Source organism: Eleginops maclovinus, chromosome 12, assembly GCF_036324505.1.
Source record: "Eleginops maclovinus isolate JMC-PN-2008 ecotype Puerto Natales chromosome 12, JC_Emac_rtc_rv5, whole genome shotgun sequence".
Classification (NCBI taxonomy): domain Eukaryota; kingdom Metazoa; phylum Chordata; class Actinopteri; order Perciformes; family Eleginopidae; genus Eleginops; species Eleginops maclovinus.
This window is the reverse complement of record NC_086360.1, coordinates 25792901-25814239: the sequence shown is the minus strand read 5'-3', so window position 1 is coordinate 25814239 and position 21339 is coordinate 25792901. Positions and strand designations below refer to the sequence as shown.

General features: G+C 40.6%; 2 protein-coding genes across 3 annotated transcripts in view; both read left to right on the top strand.

Moving 5' to 3' along the window:
• Positions 1 to 3385, top strand: part of sema4c (sema domain, immunoglobulin domain (Ig), transmembrane domain (TM) and short cytoplasmic domain, (semaphorin) 4C) — a 100443-nt gene extending 97058 nt beyond the window's left edge. For both annotated transcript variants that reach the window (XM_063897872.1, XM_063897871.1), the window contains one exon: positions 1830 to 3385. The gene's annotated coding sequence lies outside the window, so the exon portion shown is untranslated. The remainder of the gene's footprint in view (positions 1 to 1829) is intronic.
• A 2185-nt stretch (positions 3386 to 5570) lies between these two features.
• Positions 5571 to 21244, top strand: cdca2 (cell division cycle associated 2). Its single transcript, XM_063896304.1, is given in 16 exon segments — positions 5571 to 5920; positions 6519 to 6708; positions 7028 to 7164; positions 9905 to 10070; positions 10453 to 10580; positions 10951 to 11076; positions 14297 to 14426; positions 15143 to 15327; positions 15330 to 15456; positions 16383 to 16433; positions 16526 to 16600; positions 17540 to 17670; positions 17825 to 17890; positions 18120 to 18191; positions 19381 to 19546; positions 19676 to 21244. Coding segments are annotated over 15 exon segments (2601 nt in total). The 5' UTR covers positions 5571 to 5920; the 3' UTR covers positions 20527 to 21244.
• Positions 21245 to 21339: the final 95 nt, after the last annotated feature.

The window sequence follows — 21339 nt, the reverse complement described above, 5'->3', positions numbered from 1 at the left end:
TTCCAATTTTGCTTTTCGGCTGCTCAGTGTAGTGTTAAGAATTATTTCGTTTACCAGTGCAGACCACGCTCGGCCTGTTGCTTGGCCTCCGGTATTGCTGCTTTCTGCTTTCTCGAGAATTGCTAATCCAAACAACTTCACACCCGACTCTACACTTCCTCGGGGCCAAGTGTAAAAGTGATGGTACGACATTTTTCCGACAAAGTCAAACAGAGACTCACTCTATGTTAGTTAGAGACGTGCAGTGCCCATTCAAAGCTTGATTTTTTTAGAAACTTGGCCTTTAGCATGGGCGCATGAAGCTTACTCATCCCGTTCATCATCCAAACAACTTCCCACTTGACACTGCTTCCTCAGTGGTACAAACTGGCCTTGTGTAAAGTACTTTAGACGAATGGTTGTTGAGAAAGTTACTTTAAAAAAATAGATGTCATGTAGATGTCCTGCTCTTTATCTGTTCTTGAATGAACTGTAGTGTAGTTGTTCGGGCTGATAATAGGGGTCCCCTTTCAATACACTAAACTCTGTGATAAACATACTTCTAATGCATATGAACCGTAGATTTATTGAGTTTGTACTCAACACTGTTCTGTTCGGCCATAATATTTGGGGGAAATGTGCCTTTTAGGGTTGAGGTGATACTATCCAGGAGATGATTAGCTAAACCTGCTGACTGCTTTTATTAGCACAAAAACGGTGAGAAAGCAGTGACAAAACAGACAGCCTGTCTCTCTCCTTAGGAAGAAAAGCCAACTAAATAATAATAGTTATCAAAACAATGTTGTGATCACCATAGAGTCACTGCTCCTGGAAAAGATATTGGCTAGCTTTTTATCCCCGTTGTCAAATGTTGCACTAAGCTTAGCTCACCCTCTTATAGCTCCAGATTTAGCAGACTTTAGTGATTTTTCTGAAAGCTGACTCATGGCAAGAAATGAAATATGTGTATTTCCTATCATTTAAATGATGAGACCATACAGATTATCATCTCTGCCTCTGATGCTTTGAGACAACACCAATTGAACTTTGCAGAGACTGATATTATGCAGAAGGCTCAGCGAGCTATAAATCTAAAGTAGTGTTATTATTACAGTACATTTCCTGATGGAATGAAACACTAACATATTTTAAAATCACAATGAAATTACTAAGCTCAGTGCATTGTCTGAATGCCAACACCATTAGCATTATTCTCACTGAGCTGCTAGCATGGCGTTAGACTCCAGTAATTTTACACCCTATTTTCTGCACCATTTGACCAGTCTCCTTCTCATCATAAGCTGTCCTTGCTGCACACTTTTATTTAAGACTCCAGGGGACAGGTGCATCAGAAAAACTACTTTCATGGCAAAAGATAAGAAAAGGACCTGCACCGCCTGAAGCCCGAATCTTGCGACTGGAAGATTTCATAAACGAGAAAATGTTTCAATCTGACAAGGATCAAAATAAGTTGACCTTAGAAGGACCTTTGTCGGACTGAAATGTCAGTTTAATAACAATGTTCTACTTGCAAGATTCAGACAGTGTGCAGGACCTTTTCATACCAATCTCTTGCTCAAAACTGACACATAGATATATTTTGTTAACGTTACTGTTGGTAGAGATTCTTATATCTGTTGTTTTTAAGTCACATCCGATGACTCAGTGTGGTATGATGAAGTGTCAACAATGTTTCACACTATATTCTTTAACTCCAATCTAACAGAATGTCATGGATTCAATACTGATTTAATAATATAGCTACTTTCTGTTCTAATTTCTTTGAATACATACATTTTCCCTCGCTAACCTAACATTATGTTGTCCTCTTTCTGTGCTCTGTCCATCAGGGGTGGCTTTTGTTTTTTGGGACGTGTCTGTCGGGACCAGAGGAGAACAGCAAGAACGAAGGGGAGGACAAAAACACCTTGTTGTTTTGCCCCCACTGTGTACAGAGCGCTGAGACAGATGTAGAATATCAAAATGAAAGCGAGGTTGAGGAGGTACTCAGCCATCAGCACTCCATCCTAGTGTTGCATGATCCTCTGCAAGTGGACCGAACATCTTTGATATGATCATCCGTGTACAAGTGCATCATTTTGATCTGCCTTTTTTTGGACTTTTACAGACACTAATATTGTGGAACAACGATGCTCTCTTTGAAAAAAACAACAGCTAAAAGTATGTCAGATTTTATGGTTCAAGGGTTGTACAGGAATTCATGGCTGCATCTTTACATGTTTACTTTTTCTGTGCCTCTTCACCTTTTGGATAAGCCAAAGTAGACTGCAGTTGCTTATTTTTCTTGTCGAAATATCTTTGATTGAATTTGACTACAGATTGATATTTAAAGGGTCAGTGTGTAGGATTTAATGTACCCGCTTATCGCTCCTTTTCTACATGTGAATCTACGGTGGCCTTCTGGTGCCTTTACGCCATCAAATTCAAGCTGCTCCTTCAAAGTAAAATGTAAAAAACTCTTTTGGACATTGTTTGGTTTGTCCGTTTTGGGCTACTGTAGAAACATGGCGATGCAAAATGTCAAACTACGCATTGGGGACTCGCTCCTTATGATATGAAGGGCTTATTTTAAGCGAAATAAAAACTCAATTCTTACTAAATATTTAAAATTACCCCCAATAGAGCCCTCTTAATCCTACACACTGGATCTTTAAGTCTCAGAAATCCGTCCACTTTGCTAAACTGAGCTGATGTCTACAACATTTCTGCATATTTTGTGTGCAGCTAAATTATCCCTCAGGCAAAACAGCTTGAAGCTGAAGGACTTCCTGTTTCTATATCAGTAGTGATCTGCTGGAATCAAATTCTTAACCCCTTACTTTATGAAAGGCCGGGTAATGTACCAAAACTTCAACACTTATTTAATTTATCCGACTATAAAAACCAAATATGAATCTGTTGATTTGAAGCAGATCAGTGACAGAATGTGCCCACTTTATATTTCTACATCCCCTAAAGCAAAACAGCGAAAACCTTTTAGCTCCTTACACTGGTACTTGTCTTAATATATTTCCCTTTTACAATCAGGCATTTTATTTAATGTAACATGTTGCAAGAACTAAAAGGATTATGGATAACAGGTCTCAAGTTTGAGAGATAAAATGCATGTGTAATGTACTTAATGTGCATTTCTTGGGTAATCACAGATTTGTTTGCTCATCACGTTTTCTGCTGTTTTCTCGCATTATTTGTATTATTCTATTATCACCCCAGAGTTCATTTTGCCCCATTTTTTGCTCGTCTGTTAATGATCTCTTATGTTTGTTTTTAAAATATGTTAAGTAACTTATTTCACTTGTAAAAACGTGTTGATATTTATTATCATTGTACATATGTCCCTTATTTTTTATATGTGTATATATACACAAATAAAAATAGAGATATACCCCTGGTGTGTGATTCTGTTTGTCAAAAAGGAAGTCGTTCAATTTTTCACACAAAGGTCAGTGTACCAGATACTGCTATTTATCTATTGTCCTTATGAATAACAAACTAACAGGTACATTGACTCCATAAGACATAAGAAAGCAGACAAACAGAAATAAATAGTTCCAAGGCCTGGGTTCTGTACATGAAAAGATATTATTATATCCACTTTATTGATGAAATTAAACATGAAATGAGTTCCAACCAATTAATACAGAGCAAAACGAGGGATATTTAAGTGTGTTACTCCTAAAAAGGATGAAAATAATAGTTAAATCCTTTCAAATATAATTCTGTGACAAGAAGACCTATATAATTTATATTACAGTACTGTAGGTTACAGGGTTAACAATCCGAGAATTAAATACCACTATGAAACTTTCACAGTTAATTACTTACTCTATGTATACAGTATGTAACAAGTTTTCTGTACAATTAAGTTTAAATAGGAAAATGAGGCATTATCGTAATAGTTTGTGCTAATATTTCCACAACAATTGTCTAAATCTAGCATAAAGCCAGGTTAAATACATTGCTTCCTTTAGTTGATGTTTAGGAGTCAAAGTATTTTAGGGACTTCAAGGAATCTCTTTGAATAGCTCCATAAATGAGAAAATACTCAAAGTAATTTAAGAAGAACTAAAACTTTTTGACATGTTCTTTGCAAAGAAATGTTGTATAAATCAGGCTTTGAATAATATATGAAAAAAGCCCTCGACAAAACGTCAGACTATAGAGAGGGATGTAAAAGTTTGTTGTGAGCGAGTGATAGTTAGGTGGAGATTTCTGGCTCAGAGTATGCAAACAAACCTCCATATTGCAGGATACTACAAGGAAAAGGGTAAACGAATGAATAAAAATAAAACTCTTATTGATATCATCATAATTCTTCCCCAGTTCACATTACATTTCATTTAGAAAATATTACAAGGTCCCTAAAATTGTATGTGTGAATATGCAAATGAGGCCAATGATTACTTTCTGTGAATTTAGAAGAAATGTAAAGACGCAAATAGTAAAGTCTCAAAGGAAGTTTCAAAAGCCTGTGTGGGAACTACATAACTCACAACCCAACATGTAAAGACACTGATTATTGATTTGACAGATTTATGTGTTGTGTTGGACTTTATTTTTTCTCAAAATAATATATTTTGGATTGTGAACATCTCATATTGGACAGAAACTCATACAGAGTACTTTTTCACTTGTGGATGTCTGGAGTTGTTTCATTTCCCCAGCCAGTGCTGCACAAGAACTAGAACAGAGAAGCTTTCATCGACTTTCACAGCCCTGCCTGGTGTCAACACAAGAAGCCACATGTCTCATGTGGTCCATAGTCCCAGCTGTGGAGAGAGGCTCACCATCGCATCTGATGTCAGTGTACTCAGCCGCGGAACACACTCAAAGAACATGGAACTGTGTGTGTGTGTGTGTGTGTGTGTGTGTGTGTGTGTGTGTGTGTGTGTGTGTGTGTGTGTGTGTGTGTGTGTGTGTGTGTGTGTGTGTGTGTGTGTGTGTGTGTGTGTGTGTGTGTGTGTGTGTGTGTCTTGTGTGAGTAGGCTTTACTGATTTTTCCAAGACTCAACCACAGTTCACCCACCTTCTTGGCCTTCTTGATTTTATAGTATACAGTGTAAGTAATGTTAACCCACAGTGGGGTCTACGCAATCAATATTTTATCAAATTGTGTTATGAAACTAAATTATTTCTATCTATCTATCTATCTATCTATCTCTCTCTCTCTCTCTCTCTCTCTTCTATCTATCTATCTATCTATCTATCTATCTATCTATCTATCTATCTATCTATCTATCTGTGTATCTATCTGTGTATCTATCATCGTCTTTCATCTTTTGCATATACTTATGTGCTTAAAACAATACTAAGTAGTAGTTCCAAAGAAATAATGAGATTCAAAAAGAAGAAAAAAGTAATTAAAAGAAATTAGAAAATCTATCACTAAATAAATACATTAAATACATTCTTAATTAAAAAAAAAAAGTTTAAATAGGAAACTTAAATGTATACAGTCTAGTTTAGGATTTGTCCCGATTTGCCTTTTGATGTCACGTGGTATCGGCTCTGACATTTCTATTGGCCAATTCATATAAAACTAGTTCCGGTGCTTTTTTTAAAGATCTTTACCATACGGAAGTTAGTTACTTCCAACGATACATGTTCTTATTTTGTATCGATATTGTGTTTTACGAATACGTGTCGTTGTGTCGTAATTTTTCACATTTGTTCACAAAGATACAAAATACCTCTCGTGTTTTTTAAGTTTATAGAAGTGTTTGTCAAAGACTTTACGCGGAGGGATCTTACGCACCGGCTCTGGCCTGGAGCGAGATTTGAATTGCTCTCTGCTTTTATCGTTTGTGTTCTCAGCATGTTTTGAAATGTTTTTGCGTTTTTTAATGACACAGTAGCAATACATGTGTTTTTAATACTTTTATATTATATACACGAAGGAGACTCCACTGTTATTTGTCAGGTAAGCATTGTACTGGCTGTCCCCTTATGATATTAACTAAAATGTTGCTACTGTTAGCTAACGTCCCATATAAAGAGAACAGAAGCGAATCAACAATTAGCATTCGTGCTAATTTTCAGAGGTAGTTGGCGATAAAAACGTTAGCTCACTTGTAGAAGTCTACTTTATTTATTTAACTGTTGTAATACTTTATGATTCAGTTAATTATCCATTCAATAATCGCATTCATTATAAAACATATGCTGGGTATTTTGAGCTAGCCAACGGCTGCTAAGTGTTAGCGGAGTTTGTTAACGACATGTTAGCTAACTCTAAAAGTATCCTGCTAGGAAAAGTAACTGAAACATTACTTTTTTAGACGTTATGGACTTTACCTTGAAGTTATCAATTTAACTTGAGTAACATTTTGATTGCACGACTAGAGTATTCCTACACTGGTAGTTTTACTTTTAGCTAGGTACAAGACCCGAGTACTTCTTCCTCTGTAGAAGATACAGATGACTTTAACCACCTGGTATCCATGTTCAATTTCCCCTTGTCACTGACAGCAGATGTGATCCTATGGTGTAATTAAGCTGTATTCAAATTGTCTATGCAGATGGCTTCCTTGGAAATGAACACAGCTAGCACTGACGGAGATCAGGAGAACATGCTGATCCCCTCAAAAGTGGACTCTCATCCTGTTCTAAACGACACCAACGCCCCCATGAATTTCACCGACCTCACGCCTTGTCGGTTTGGCATCTCTGTCCAGAGTTTTTCTCAAGCATCATCACCAAACCGCAAAGGTCAGAGCACTGTTCTTTATTTGATGTTAAACTAAGAGCATTTACATTGCTTTACATAGACAGACATGTTTACTTTGTATTTATCAGGTACACAGCTGTTGGAAACCTTAATTTTTAAATTTGCGGCAGGTTTTTTATAATCAGTAATATATGTATGTACACCATCCAAAAGAAACATACTAACAACCAAAATCTGCACTATACAGCAACACTGAGGGGTTCATGCAGAGGCAAAAAAACATCAAGGGGAATTTTGTATTTCCTGCGTAAAGCAACCATTGATTTTTACTGAAGTGTCATTCTGTTCCCTCTTCCGTAGATAAGTCTCGTCTGGCACAAATTAAGGCTAGGCGGAGGTCCAGCGTTGGTGTCCGAGGCTCCCCAGAGACAAACTCCCTCATCTGCTTCATGGCACAACAGAGGATGAAGACTCCTCCAGTCTCCCAAACGCCAGAGGTGAGATCTTTCTCAGGGTACAGATGAGAAAATCTTGCACCCCTGCCACATCATATTTGGAGTGTGAGGCAATGTTCAGATTGCAGCCTGGCGTTTGATGGGCTCCCTGTGATCAAATATTGAAACCGACATCTATTACTGATTCTGTATGTGACCGTATGGCGTCTGTACTGTTTCTTTCTTCATCAGATACAGACTGGCATCACTGCCATTACTGCTAGTAGTTTTACACAAATAGCAGTATTCCACATCCTCAGTTAATATTCAATGCTGTATGTCAAACATCTTTCTTTCAGGCCATTTCACTCCAGCTCCAAAAAGAGACTGCAGATGAGTTTATGTAAGATTAGCTTATTTTGATCTGGCACCAAATTCACACATTCATTTTACATACAGTGAGATAAGTGTTTCCCCTGTGTTGACTGCTATTAGTTTAATGCAGCACTACAACAGAGCAGAAATTGATGGATTGATTGACCTAGCAAATGCTTTTAAATAAAGCTGCTCCATTTGCTTGAAATCAGCTGCAACACTAACTGAATCTCAGGGAGCTGGTCCCTGTAAACTATTTTAGAGTACTTCCTAATGACCGAGAAGCAGCAGCTCTGTCTGTAGATGCTTTTCATGATGATGTTCTGACTGACCATATGTGTTCTCTGTTAATGTTTTTATTTGTGTTCTGTAGCGTTGCTGCGTATCTTGGCCAGGACTCTTTCCTGGTTAAAAATAGGTTAAGTAAAAGTAATTTGAAGCATTTTTATGATCAGGCGTTTGATGCTGTGGCACTGAAAATTAAAACTCTGGCTTTTAAAAGCTTCAGTCATGTATATAATGTATGTATTGAAATTCAAAGAAAGCAACGCTTAAGGATACACCCACTTAGCAATGTCGATCTACAATGTAGAATGTAATGTTGACGTTGTCTGACTATACAGCCGCGGAAAAATTAAGAGACCACTCCAATTTTTTCTTAAATCTCTACATGTACGGCAGCCATTCCAGTTGAATTCCAACACAGGGAAAAATTGCCAGTAGTTTATAGAATACAATGAATCAAATAAAAAACCTTTTAACTCAAGAGGTACCTTTTTAAAAAATAAAACAAGAGAAAGTGAGAATGCTGAAGTGGTCTCTTAATTTTTTCCGCCGCTGTATATGCTGATATACGTTTGGTCACTTGGTCGCTCCTAGTTCTGAACAATTCAGAAGAGCTTGTGTCTGAAACGTCTTCAGTAGACATTTTTTAAATCAATGTATGATCATTGTGTATAGATATTGAAGTTAATGTGGTGAATAATAGAATAGAACTCAATGTGTAAGATAACTGTCCCCTTGGCTTCTCTGTAATTGAAATGCTGGTTTTAGGAAACACACAGAAGGCTTTAAATGTATATTGCTTCCACAAAACAACAAACCTTCTGAGAAGATCAATGTGGAGAGAAATGTCAAAACATGTGAAAGTGTGATAATGCTCTAACAGCTGATCAGAGAGATCATGACAGTGATACCCCACCCGATATTTAACAATCAAAGACCTGCACCCTATAGGACTGAGAGCGGATATTAAAAGTTATTGGTTTTCCTCTTAACAGGGAACATGTCAGTCACAGTGTACTTCAACAGTAACAAGTCTCTGGCATTAAAACTAACATCCAATCACAGTTTTAAAGCCATTTTTACCCCAGAATCCACTTCTCAGCTGTCCATATTGTCAGTATGTCCCCACACAAAATATGCTACAGTTGTTTAAAACATGTTTCAGTTAAAGTAACAGTAGACGTCATCAGATGCTACCTTTTTTATGGATTCTTCCTGCTGTTAAAAGTTTGTTTATATCTGCATATGTTTGCAATTATGATCATTTGAGATGCACAAAATGCGTTTTGTGAGTTTAGCTGAAGTCTATATGACAACATGATTAAGGACAAAGCTATTAGAGTTGTACACTGGTTAACTCATTGCTTAAGATAATATGTTTCTGACCAATCCAGGACAGGAGGTGGGCTCTGAACACATTAGCCAATGACATGAGTCTGCTCACCAGCACATGTGGCTTATGATAAGGACCCCAAAGCTTTGCATTTAGCCATTTGTAGTTATGCATGATTGGAATAATATATATGGACAACATTGAAGGGCATTATGCTGCAGAGGTGGTTTAAGAAGTTACTTTGTGTTTGTGGCCGTATTTTCAATCCAGAAAACCAATTATCTAGTCTGCAGGGGGTGAGTTGATACTGAAGCGATCAAAAAACAAAATGAAATGAATTGCAATATGCTGTCCACGGTCTGTCTGTGCCGCTGTCTAATGTAACCTGTCGCTTTCAAATATGCATGCCTTTTTATAAAGTTGTTGCACACTTTTAATTAATTGTAGTCACTTTTCCCAATGTTATCATTTGTGTTTAGGGTGATTGAAGGCTCTGTCAAGGGACCACAAATTCAAATGAGCCTCATGGCTAACACATGTGCATACACAGCGATGTATATGATGTGCACTGTCCCTAGTTGTAAAATAACATCATAAATACAAACCCATTTAGAGTCAAATGACGCTTGAAGGGAAGTATTTTTTAACTAATGTGTTATCCGAATTGAAGTAATTAACTTGTAAGTATTATTTATGGACAGTGTGTATTGTGTGATAGATATCCTTCCTGTCAGTAATACCACTTGTGTAATTTCAGGAGTCTATTGCCTGTCAGGCTTCATCACTGAGCGAATGTGTTTGTCTCCTCAGCCCGTCAGGAGTGGCCCCCTACTTCCCCGAGTGGCCTCCAAGCTGAGGCAGAAGATGGCCTCCTTCCAGGGCCTGATGGATGTGGAGGAGAGTGAGGTCTGTGATCCCGTGCCAAAGCAGGACGGCAACACTGGAGGATGCATCAAGACAAGAGATTATCTGTCTGGTGAGGCCGCCCCATTGCTACAGGATTAATAGTTTCATTCCTCAACAAGGATCTATGCCAGTAGGGTTTTATTATGATGTCTGCAGGCAGTGGATTAATGCACCAAGCAGTATCAACTTCACTCTGTTACATGTTGCTGCAGACTTTCCTTCTGATTAGCGCCATAAACGTCCAGTCTCTGAGCTGTTAGATGCTGAAGTGAGACTATATCTCCATTCCTTTGATCAACTCTTCTTCAAAGTTGGATTTGAAGCTGTGTTTTTCTTATGATCTGTTTATTCGATATGTGCTGTTTTATCTTTAACTGAGGTGTCCCAAAGTCCCATTTGTTTATTTTCTTTATATAACGTGTTATTTCCATGTTTGTTTTTATCCCTCTCAGATGGGTACAGCCCTTATGAAGGGAAGGAGAACCACCCCCTAATGACGACACCCGTACCCAGTAAGAGGAGGCGCCTGGGTCGTCTGCAGGGCTGCGAGACGGAGATTAGAGCGGCTCCTATCCAAGAGGTACACTCACTTTGACTCTGTACTTTACTTGACTGCTTTAAATAATTTACCTAAAAGGTTTTCCCTCTCTGCTTATATTTATTTTTAACTGAATGCTAGATTTCAGTGAACTTTTTGGAAAACAAGCATCCAAAAAGAGACAAACTCTCAAACTAAGTGCTGAGGTTTATTTATTTATCATCACATCTTTTGTCTTTGTTTTAAGCTTCTCTTGGTAAAGTGCAATATTACGTTTTCTGAATCCTTCGCAGCACTAAAACAGCAGTTTGACACATTTCCATTTCCTGTATCCACAGAAATATTGTGTTCTTGCTGCTGTGGTGCTGAAAAGCAGAATAAAACAGTGTGAATTCCTTATTGATATCCACAGGAGGAGAAAGAAACAGGGACGCTGACATCCAGTGAGACTGTGCAAGAGGCCCACGCTGTGCTGAAATCCCTAAACCTTCAGGATGACTTTGAGACACAAGCCTGTTCCAATGCTCAGAACCTACAGGTTAGATCCTAATACACACTGCAACACACACACACACACACACCTGAGAAATGAATGTAGACTTTTGTGATTCTGCTCACATGCCTTCCCCCTGTAATAATCCCATCTGACTAACACAGTAAATACTGGTATAGTCTCAGTGTGTTTCATACAAAACATACACAGACAGTATAAACATTGATGTAATCATGGCGGAGGGACACAATTTCATCATTGATCGCCACTGTAGCAGGTCAGAGAAAATGACTGAATTTTCTTTGTCTGCCAAACGCTGAGTCAGTGGTACCAGTCACTTAAAATATGGAATATATCAAGTAGTCTAACTCCCTGAATACGTTTCATTTAGGAATTTTCGTTCAGAAAGAATAAATGATTTCTAAAATACATAAGACAATACACATCTGGTCTTTGCCAGTCATAGTAGAAAAATAAGAATACCTTGCATTTATCTACAACTAGCACAAGTACGATGGTCCGTAAGGCAAACAATTAAACAGTCTCATTGGATATCAATGATTGGCGTCAATATGACAAAAGGAAAAACAATAGAGGATTAATGTCTGTCAGTGTGTCGGTGGACCATTGACAGACAGCTGGCTATCACTTAAACTGGGATCTCCTTGGATTGTCGGTGTTTTTTATTTCAGTGCAGCGTCTACATACTCCTTTGGCTCGTCACATTACAGCCATTTACTTTGTCCATTGATGTTAACCTCAGTAACATCATAATTAACACACAGATTGTGTTGTTTAAGCTTTCCATCCCTTCTGTGGAGGCCTGAAGCCACAGATCCTTTTTTCTTCTACAATCCTTTTTGTGAGTTAAAGTAAAGAAATGTGTTACTTTTGATCTCTTTTTTTGCTGATGTGCAATATATGAATCAGCAGCTTTGAGGTATGACGAAACCATTTTTTCCACCTGGCACTGATTCTTTGTTTTCACCGGAATGGAGTGTCCTACCTCTGCTCTCATCTATTGCCCTTTCACACCAACCCAGATCCAGTTCTAGGTCCGTGCTTGTGCTTTTCTGGTTCCGAACCAGTAATTCTTTTTAGCCCCACTCGTGTTTCCAGCGACCAGAGCCCGACTGGTGCTGCGTCATCACTGACATCACTGTTTACGTCGCTGATTTTTCTCCCCAACTCCGCTCAGAACAACAACAATAGAGGACTGTCGGGTCGATGCTTGTGTACTTTTTAATAATAGCCAGATTAAATTAAAGAACTACTTCTCCAACGGTATACCTTTCTCCGGAGAGCCGCGGTTCTTTTTTTATTCATGTGTTTCAGCTGCAGTTACCGCCCGCTGCAGCGCTGTTTGTCTGGCGTTTAGTCTCCCGTTAGTTCACGGCAGCGGCCGCTGGAAAGTATTCACTGTCTAATGACTGTCACACAAGCAGCTGATGCATACCCCCATCCCCATATTGAATGAGTTTCAGTCTGATTTGGCGCAGTTTGGCATCACAACGCTGTTATGAAAGTTTCTCTGGCACTAGACGGGGGATGTTAGCATAGCAACCGAAGCTAATGCTTGTTGCTAAGGTAAAAAAACCAAACAGAATTACACTGAGCCTGGTTAGTGTTGCCTGACTTTATAAAGTGTGTTTTTTATAAGTGTGTGGTCGCGTTTTAGTCACTTTGCTCAGCGCTACTGCTTGTTACAACCTGTATTTGCTGTAGTCACCTGAACTGTTATTACTCAGGTTAATCTCGCCCCCTTCCGAGGTAAGCATGACGTACTGGTTTTTTGGTTCTTGCTGGCAGCCCAGTGGGGCCAGCTAAGAACCGGTTTTCGTGCTTAGGCCGGCCCGCTGCGGTGGAAACTGGAAGAACCAGAGCTTAATCAGGCTCTAGCCCCCCGTTTGGACGAAAAGTGGCAATATAAGGAAACCTGCCAAGAAATGTTTACCTCATTTCATTCCCTCAAATGCCGGACGTTGATTTTCCTTATTTTTCCTTAATTCTCTTCAGAGCTCAGCCCCTGCTTGTACTAGCCCTCTAACACAAACCGGCCGACAATAGACAAAAGCACAACCAGATTCAATTTCTCCTTGAACTGCCAAAGGGATGTGACTCGGGTGATATCTGTAAGGTTAACTAACCAAGCACACACTTTTCTAAATGAAACGTGTAATGGCCTTTGCCCACAGTCTCAGGATAGCACACTTCCGTCGCAGCGTGGGTGGCAAAAGCAGTAATCATAAGCCTCTCCACTGCAGCCACACAGCAGGTGATAACAAGGCAGACCTACAATATTGTGACCATCTCCTCCCCCCACAAAATGCTGTCTTTCCCTAAAAGGCTCAGGATGTCTGGACCATGCAGGCGACAAGAGACAAAACACCATATTTAGAAATGTTACCGTGACAGTTTCAAGTACTCTGTGGTGTGGAGTGTTTCCGCTTGTCCTTATGTTCTTACTTTCATTCTCTAAGACATGACAGCCTGAGCTTTCTGATCCATTTTACTACAGAGGTATTTGTTGTGATAGCACTAATGCTAACCAACTACTTCTGTGCTATTTCTGCCCCACAACAAACCTTTTTATCGGGTTTTTGTTTAGCTAGCCGCTAGCAAAACCCAGCTTTTGTCACATTGCTGACAGCTGTGGTTCATAACAATCTGTTTACACAACAAGATTTTACAGCATGTTATTGTTTGTGGATCAGTTTCAAATATGAAAGTAAAGAATTGTTACATTTTTCAATAGCATATTGAACGTTTTGATGGCAACAATTAGTATAGATTGCCATTTTTGCACATTACTGTATGTTGCTAAAACGATAACGCTGTGGCAGCCACCTTCGGATATATGCTAAACGCCTAAATACATAAACAAATAAAAGGTGCTAATTGCATTTGCTATTCTGAAACACCTCTTGGTCCCTGGTGACAAACAGCCTCCTGCCTGAGTCAAACATTTGGCCGAAGCTCCAATGTTTTCTCTAATGGAGAAAAAAGACCAGACGCTGAAACTGACACACACACGATGGAGCCCAGCACCACGATGCATACTGATCAGATCCAGAATCTCTGAATAAGAGACACAGAGTAGATGTGTTTTCCAGCCCCTCCTGTAAACGTGTTGTTATTTCTACCTGTCTTTGTGGAAAACGTGCTTTAAAGCATGCCTTAAGGGGGATTTATTATCCTGTCCTGTGAAGCCCCCTTGAACTACAGGTGCAACAGAATGGGGGCCTAATATATTCTCTCTCAACAGGACGAGGTCTTTGAACTCCAAAGCCCCGGTCAGACACCACCTGATGATGCTGCAGCCGCTTCATCAGCTCTGCCTGCCTCCCCCTTCTGCATCCCCTCCCTCCCCTCTGTGCAGGAGATGAAGCCCCCAGGTAAACACACAGCACTCTCAGTGGCAGTGCATGAGTAACTGCCCCTTTAATCCCAGTTCAACCCTGCCTTTGAGGTTCCCCTTACGAAGGGATAACAACATGCAGTGTTTTCAGGGAGACTACCAGGAAAGAATAGTCAGTTGTATTTTCAGACAGGAAGTTCCCAGAATGTTTTGTTATTATGAACAAAGAAAGTCTTTTTAGTTGTTGTGTGAAGCTGTCAAACATCAATATGTTTTGATGATAAGAAAGTAGTTCTTTGTCTTTGAAAGGAAACAATTGCCACCTTTTTATGTGGATATTTACTCAGTGTCGAGGATATGTTTGGTTGATAGAAAGCAATACGATTTCTCAGGCAATTTAGCAAAATACTAGGGAATGATTTGCTTGGAGTTCCACATACAGTAAATGGTGTTGCATTTAGCGCTATCGCTCACTCCATAGGAACACTATAGCAACGTCCGCACAGAGCCTCTTTGCCACGTGAATGTAATTTATTAGATGATGTACTGTTTTCCATTTCTTTAAATATTTTTCTAGCTGCCAAACAATATCGGAGAACTTATGTTGATTACAAACATACCCTGAACTGAATACGTTTGAGCTTGACCAAATATCAATGAAACACCAGGAGTTAATAGCAGAGTAGCTTTACCTTCTGCCTCCACACGGAGTAAAGGTCAATGTCTGCATTTAAAGTTGTTCTGTCTCTTCAGGAGAACATGCATTTAAGAAGAAGAAGAAGAGTGTGCGTTTTGGATGTCCGCTCTCTCCTGAGATCTTTGATAAGGAACTGCCTCCCATCACACCGCTACGGAAGGGCGCCACCCCATCCCGAGCTCCCACACCGGGGAGGAGCTTACTCCCGCGTTCGGTGCTGAAGACTCCGCAGAGGATCGAATCCCAAACACCACAAACTCAGCTGGACCTCAGCAGCCCCGTGGATTGCGGAGCCTCGCCGACATTTTCCATACCTCGCAACCGCAGAATGTCTTCGATTGGAGAAGACCCCCAGGAGGAGGACGGAAAGGTAGAGACGCTGCTGAAGTATGGGAGACGTTTCTGTGATGCTAGCGTGGTGTTATACTGATCTCTACATGACTTGAAAAATGGTTTAACAGTTAAATAACCTGAATAATCAAAGATCGCCCTCAGCTTCAAGCATGCATGAGCAACTAACACTTAAGATAAAAACGTGTATGTTTTATTAGTCCCACTACAGGGAAATGTGCAGTAAAGGCATACTACAGCAGGAAGAAGTGAAGGAAACCAAGAAATACTATATAATAATTGTATCCTAAATGACCAGTCAAATACTCAAATCGCAGTAATCGCAACATTTGGTAAAGGCTTAATATTTGTGAAATGTATAAATGAAGTATTGTGTTGCTTTAAGTCCCGGTAGTTTATAGACTCAAGAAGATCATTGTTCGGTACTGATCCTCCTACAGAAGCTAAACAGGATCATTTTGATAAACATTTCTCTATGATAATGTTGCAGAAATTGAAACTCCTTTCATATCGAACATTAGATCACGGACCTTTTGGAAAGAAGAAGTAACACAATATTTCTCACGGTTTCAAATACTCAACTCATCTTGCTCGCTTTAAGCCTCAAACAAAACTGGTTTTCAAGTTGTTCTCAATTACTTCACGATGTCACTTCACATTTCTAACGATTGTGGCTGAGTGTGGGAATAGAATAGAACAAATGGCTTATAGTATAAAAAATGAAACACAATGTAAGTGATTTGAACAATTAAGAAAACCACAAAAGCCAAATCATTTCCAAATCGTGCCGCCCTTAAAACACTACCAATTTAAACCAACAGAATATAATACACAGGCTTTCAGTTTCATAATAATGACTTGGATTTATATAGTGCCTTTCAAGGAGGCTTAAACTGCGGCCTATATACACTGTATTCACTTCACTTATCTTTCTTTTTCCTCTAGATTGTTTTCCCTGCAATGGAGATATTGACGCAGCAGCAACAGAAGATACAGGTGGATTATTACACTTTGTTTACTGAGAGTTATTGCTTATCGTCTCCCTCTGTAGGCATAATGACAGCTCTTTCCATTTGTTGTGTTTTCAGAGAGTAGGTTGGACCCACAGCCGCTGAATTTAAACAGTGCTTTCCGTGCGGAGTCTCTGTCTCGCAGTCTGTCAGGTGAACTACCGTCATGTTTCCCCTTTCATTGTCACTTAACATCACGTCTTTATCTCCATGTCTCCCCTCTCCTTACACATTCAAACCGTCAGACTGAACAGAAATTAAATGAACTTTTGTTGCACTGAGCTCAAACAGCTCAGGTTCTCATCTCGACACGACTTTAGAAAGCAAGCTAAATGCCAGACTAGGAGTGTAGAAAAAGGTCAATATCGCAGACATAAACCTGTGTTTGCAAGTATCAAAGACGGCGCGTGAACTATTTTCATTTGGATTCAGCAGGATCAGAAGTCAGGAGGAACATGTGTTTAGTCTCTGTTGGTTATCATTAACCATGCAAAACCACATCCTCAATATTCAAAAGTTGAGCTAATTAAACTAAGCCTCGATTTGTAAGATATGTGAGACACTCCACCCCAAAAAATGTGTCTTCTGCCCTTAATGTTTATTTTTATTCAGTAGAAGTCAGACAATGGCTGCAAAAATATCCTAACTAATTGCTTACATCTATTAATTTATAACAACTTGTTCCACTTAAGTGTTGGATTTATTTTAAATTCTAAGTAAATCATCCAACTTTTCTAGTGGCAGTCATGTTTTATGTTGCTATAAACATGGGGGCAAAATCCCTGACCTGAAGTAACTGATTTAGTTTTCTTCTAAACTTAAGTATTACACTTTAACTAAGTCAAAGTAGCATCAAAAAGCCTTAACAACCCTTAAATATAACTTACCTCACGATGCATGACTCCTGACTCAACAGGTGTCGTATATTATATATGCCACTGTATTTGTGTGCCTTTTTAGTAGTGACTCCATCAGTCTGTATTTTATTGAGGATCATAGCTTAAAAATGTTCGATCACAGAGAGAATGAATCATGTATTTCAGGTTTTAGATGCACACTTATTTCCTTACACATTCTGTTTATTTTCCTCAGAGATTGTAGCTTCACCCTGCACACCCTCCCTGATCCGTGCTGTGGATGAGCCTCCATCAGTGCCAGAGGAGGAGAAGGTACCTGAAGCAGAGGCTGAAACTCCGACCGGATCTAGAAACCGAAGGAAAAAGGTCTCGCATCATAAAACCTTTAGTGTTCCTACTTACCAGGAACACTCATTAAGGGTTCATCAAATAGATTTGAAACCCAGTTTACCATATTCTTACCACCGTTGATACGATCCTGTATGTTGTTCACTGAGAGTTTTCTAAATGTCCTCCCCAGCAGCCAGCAGCAAACCCTGCAGCCAGCATTGAGGCTCCCTCCCCCTCCAGCAGACGAAAGAGAAAGGTCTGCTAACACCACCCACTGCTTCTTAGCTCCTCACACTTGTAGAAAACCTCCTCTTACCACACCAGACTGCAGGGGTCACAACACGCTCCCCGTCTAATCTACTGTATAATTCCTCTGGATCTGAATGAAATGTTATCCTAGGAGATGTGTGTGTGTGTGTGTGTGTGTGTGTGTGTGTGAGAGCGTCCATGTAATGTTTCCTAAAACCAGCTCTGTGTTCCTGCAGCAGCCCGGTGAGATGGAGCCCATCAGGAGGACGTTACGCTCCAGTGCCAAGTCTGTGTTGGAGAAGATCAAGGTGAGTCGGCGGAGTGTGCTCTTAGCTTATAGCTGCACTAACCCACTACAACTTTGTGTCCGTGTCTGTGTGTCTGTGTGTGTGTCCTTAGCTTTTGTTTTATGGTTTTTATCCCATCCCATTTTAGGGTTACTGGAAAAAATGTGTGTGTGTGTGTGTGTGTGTGTGTGTGTGTGTGTGTGTGTGTGTGTGTGTGTGTGTGTGTGTGTGTGTGTGTGTGTGTGTGTGTGTGTGTGTGTGTGTGTGTGTGTGTGTGTGTGTGTGTGTGTGTGTGTGTGTGTGTGTGTGTGTGTGTGTGTGTGTGTGTGTGTGTGTGTGTGTGTGTGTGTGTGTGTGTGTGTGTGTGTGTGTGTGTGTGTGTGTGTGTGTGTGTGTGTGTGTGTGTGTGTGTGTGTGTGTGTGTGTGTGTGTGTGTGTGTGTGTGTGTGTGTGTGTGTGTGTGTGTGTGTGTGTGTGTGTGTGTGTGTGTGTGTGTGTGTGTGTCTCTTCTGACAGCTCTTCAGTTTTCAAACTCCAAGTCAAGACTGTTTGGGTCTAAATTGGTTCCTTTTCGTCAGCTTTAACAAATATCTCTGTGCTGCCATTTCACTCTGCAGAAAGAGGATGAATTAAAGCAGAGTGTAAACATCTTAGATCCACTGCAGGCACCTCTGTAATCAGAGGGAGAATCAACACATCCTAATATCCTCTCAAATCATCTCCAAGTGCTGCCTGTTACTGAGAAGGAATACCATACATTTGCCCCAGTCTCCTGTAGAAAAGGAAATGCTTTGACTATGAATCATGATCAATATATTTCCATAAAAATGAAACCAGTTGTGATGAATGTTTTCATTTTTCAAGTCAGATTTTTGTTGTCATTTTTGGCCATTTCTACCTATGTTTTGAGTTTGTATTTAGGGTTTATATGTTTAACAGTTATTTAGCGTTATACAAGCAACAGGAGCGGAGAGGGGTAAGACATAAAGCGCAAAGTCCTGAGGCTGGATTTGTACCAAGCCATGCCTTGTAACCACTTGTCCACCATGGCTTTTCATTGTTATTGTTTTTTACAATTTGTATGTTATTACTTTATTATGACATCTGACATGGAACATACACAGTAAGCCGTCAAAACTCGCACCCTACTGAGATGATATGATATTTACGTTAGCATTGACAGCTAACAGCGCACCTTGTCCCCACACAGACGCGAAATTCAGCGACTTGGCGGTGGAACAAAGACGTGGACCACTCCCTGTACAGCCACCGGGAGTACGCCTCCCAGAACCCCAAGTTGAGTCCCATCACGGAGAAGCTGTCCCCCATCAGACTGACTCCAGCCGCTCAGCAGACTCCCTCCAGCAGCTGCACAGGTACAGCATGCACTCTGTCTTATGTAACGTATGTATGTTCTATATCTTATACAATAAATAGTTGATAAAAAAAAGCATAGTTCTTTCCCCCCATATACATTTTTCCTTTGTTCTCATTTCTCCCTACAGCTCCAAATCAAGAGACCCACTTGAACCCTGAGATTTCTAACAATACTCAAGTCGACCCAACTGTGACAAACGTGCTGGAAAATCCTTCAGAAGACGCTCTCACATCTCCAGCCTCCAGTACGGAAAGCTCCACAGGTAAGAGCAGGAAGCCGTCAGTAATGAGGGGGAAGAGGAGTGGAAAGAAGAAGAAGGTCAGTTTAGCTGAAGACTTCCTGCTTATTCACGAGACTGGAGGAACCACAGAGGTGCTGTGTGAAGACAAACACACTACAAACCAAGAAGCATCCTGGGAAACCCCGAGACCAGAGGAAGAAGTAGACGCTGAACAAAGCCTCCACTCTTCTGCAGATACTCCCTGCACAGTCTCTGAGGGGAAATTAGAAAATGATGGCAGTGTCAACACTCCAGACTCAGAGAGCCTGCCTGCACGGGAAGAACCTCCCAAAACTTTGCCAGTTCGGAGGAAATCCTCCCAGGGCAGGACGTGCTCTGGAAACATCTCTGTGGTGCAGGAGCAGGCAGAGCAGCAGCAAAGCAGCCAGAAAGTGGAGGTGCGGGAACAGGAAAGCAGCAGCCGCTCAAGCTCGGACAGTCACGTGAAGCGGACGGCCCCTCTAAACCTGGCCCCGTGGCAGGATGACTTTAACTTTGAGGATGTGTTCTTACCTGTGGCCAGCAGAGGGCTGCGCGAGGTGCGAGAGGTGCGCCGCAGCCTGAGGAACCACAGTGCCGTGAAGAACAACGCCAGCCCTGCAGGCCTCGCCTGGTTCCCCCACACCTCCCCCGAGACCTTGAAAGAGACCCGCAGGAGGACCAGGATCCGACGGCTCAGATCTGTCCCCGCCCTCTGAAACCTCCACACCCTGAGGAGCGTTCATGAGACTCTGAAAAGCTGCAGAGGGACGAATAAAATCCATCACCCCTTCATGCATAGCCCCCCTGCTTCCTGCAGATTAAATGGAATGATCCTCCAAAGAAAAGACTGATTGTTTCATGTTGGCTGTATATTGATGCCTTTTGTCCTCTGTGAATTATAAGTGCTGACCAGTAATTTGTATCCAGTTTCCGCCCCCCCACCTCCTCTTCCCTCCCCGCCTGCTAACCAAGCCAGTCAATACACTGCGAGCCCAATCATCTCCGCTGACCACCCCCCAATCAATAGCCCACCACTCGGCTGGTAATCACAGCATCTTCAGGCTCTCCAAAGTCATCGCTTCGAGCTCCTCGCTGGTCAATATCGCTGTGGATGGATGGAGACGTCTGGAGGGGAGGAGGGAATAATGCTGGAGTGGCAATGGTGGGGAGAAAATGTCAACAAAAATCTAATTATTAGCCTCAAACAACCCTTTTTTTGTTGTTCCTGGAGCTAATGTTGTTTTTGTTCTGTTGACACACAGGAAAATATCTTTTTATAGGGTTTAGTGTTATTATATAAACTGTGAATAATAAGAGCAAAAGTCAATTGCATTTAAATGGATTCATGAGAGATACATTTGTGTTCCAATTACTTTGTCTGTGTTCCTGACTCTGATTAAACGCTCTGGTTGCAAGTTAAAACACCTCATTAGATGATATTGTGTTTTCATTTGTACGGATGATTTAAACTCGTTTAAAATGAAAAGTCATACAGGTAAAAAAAACGGCCAGTATCTCCACAACTGTGA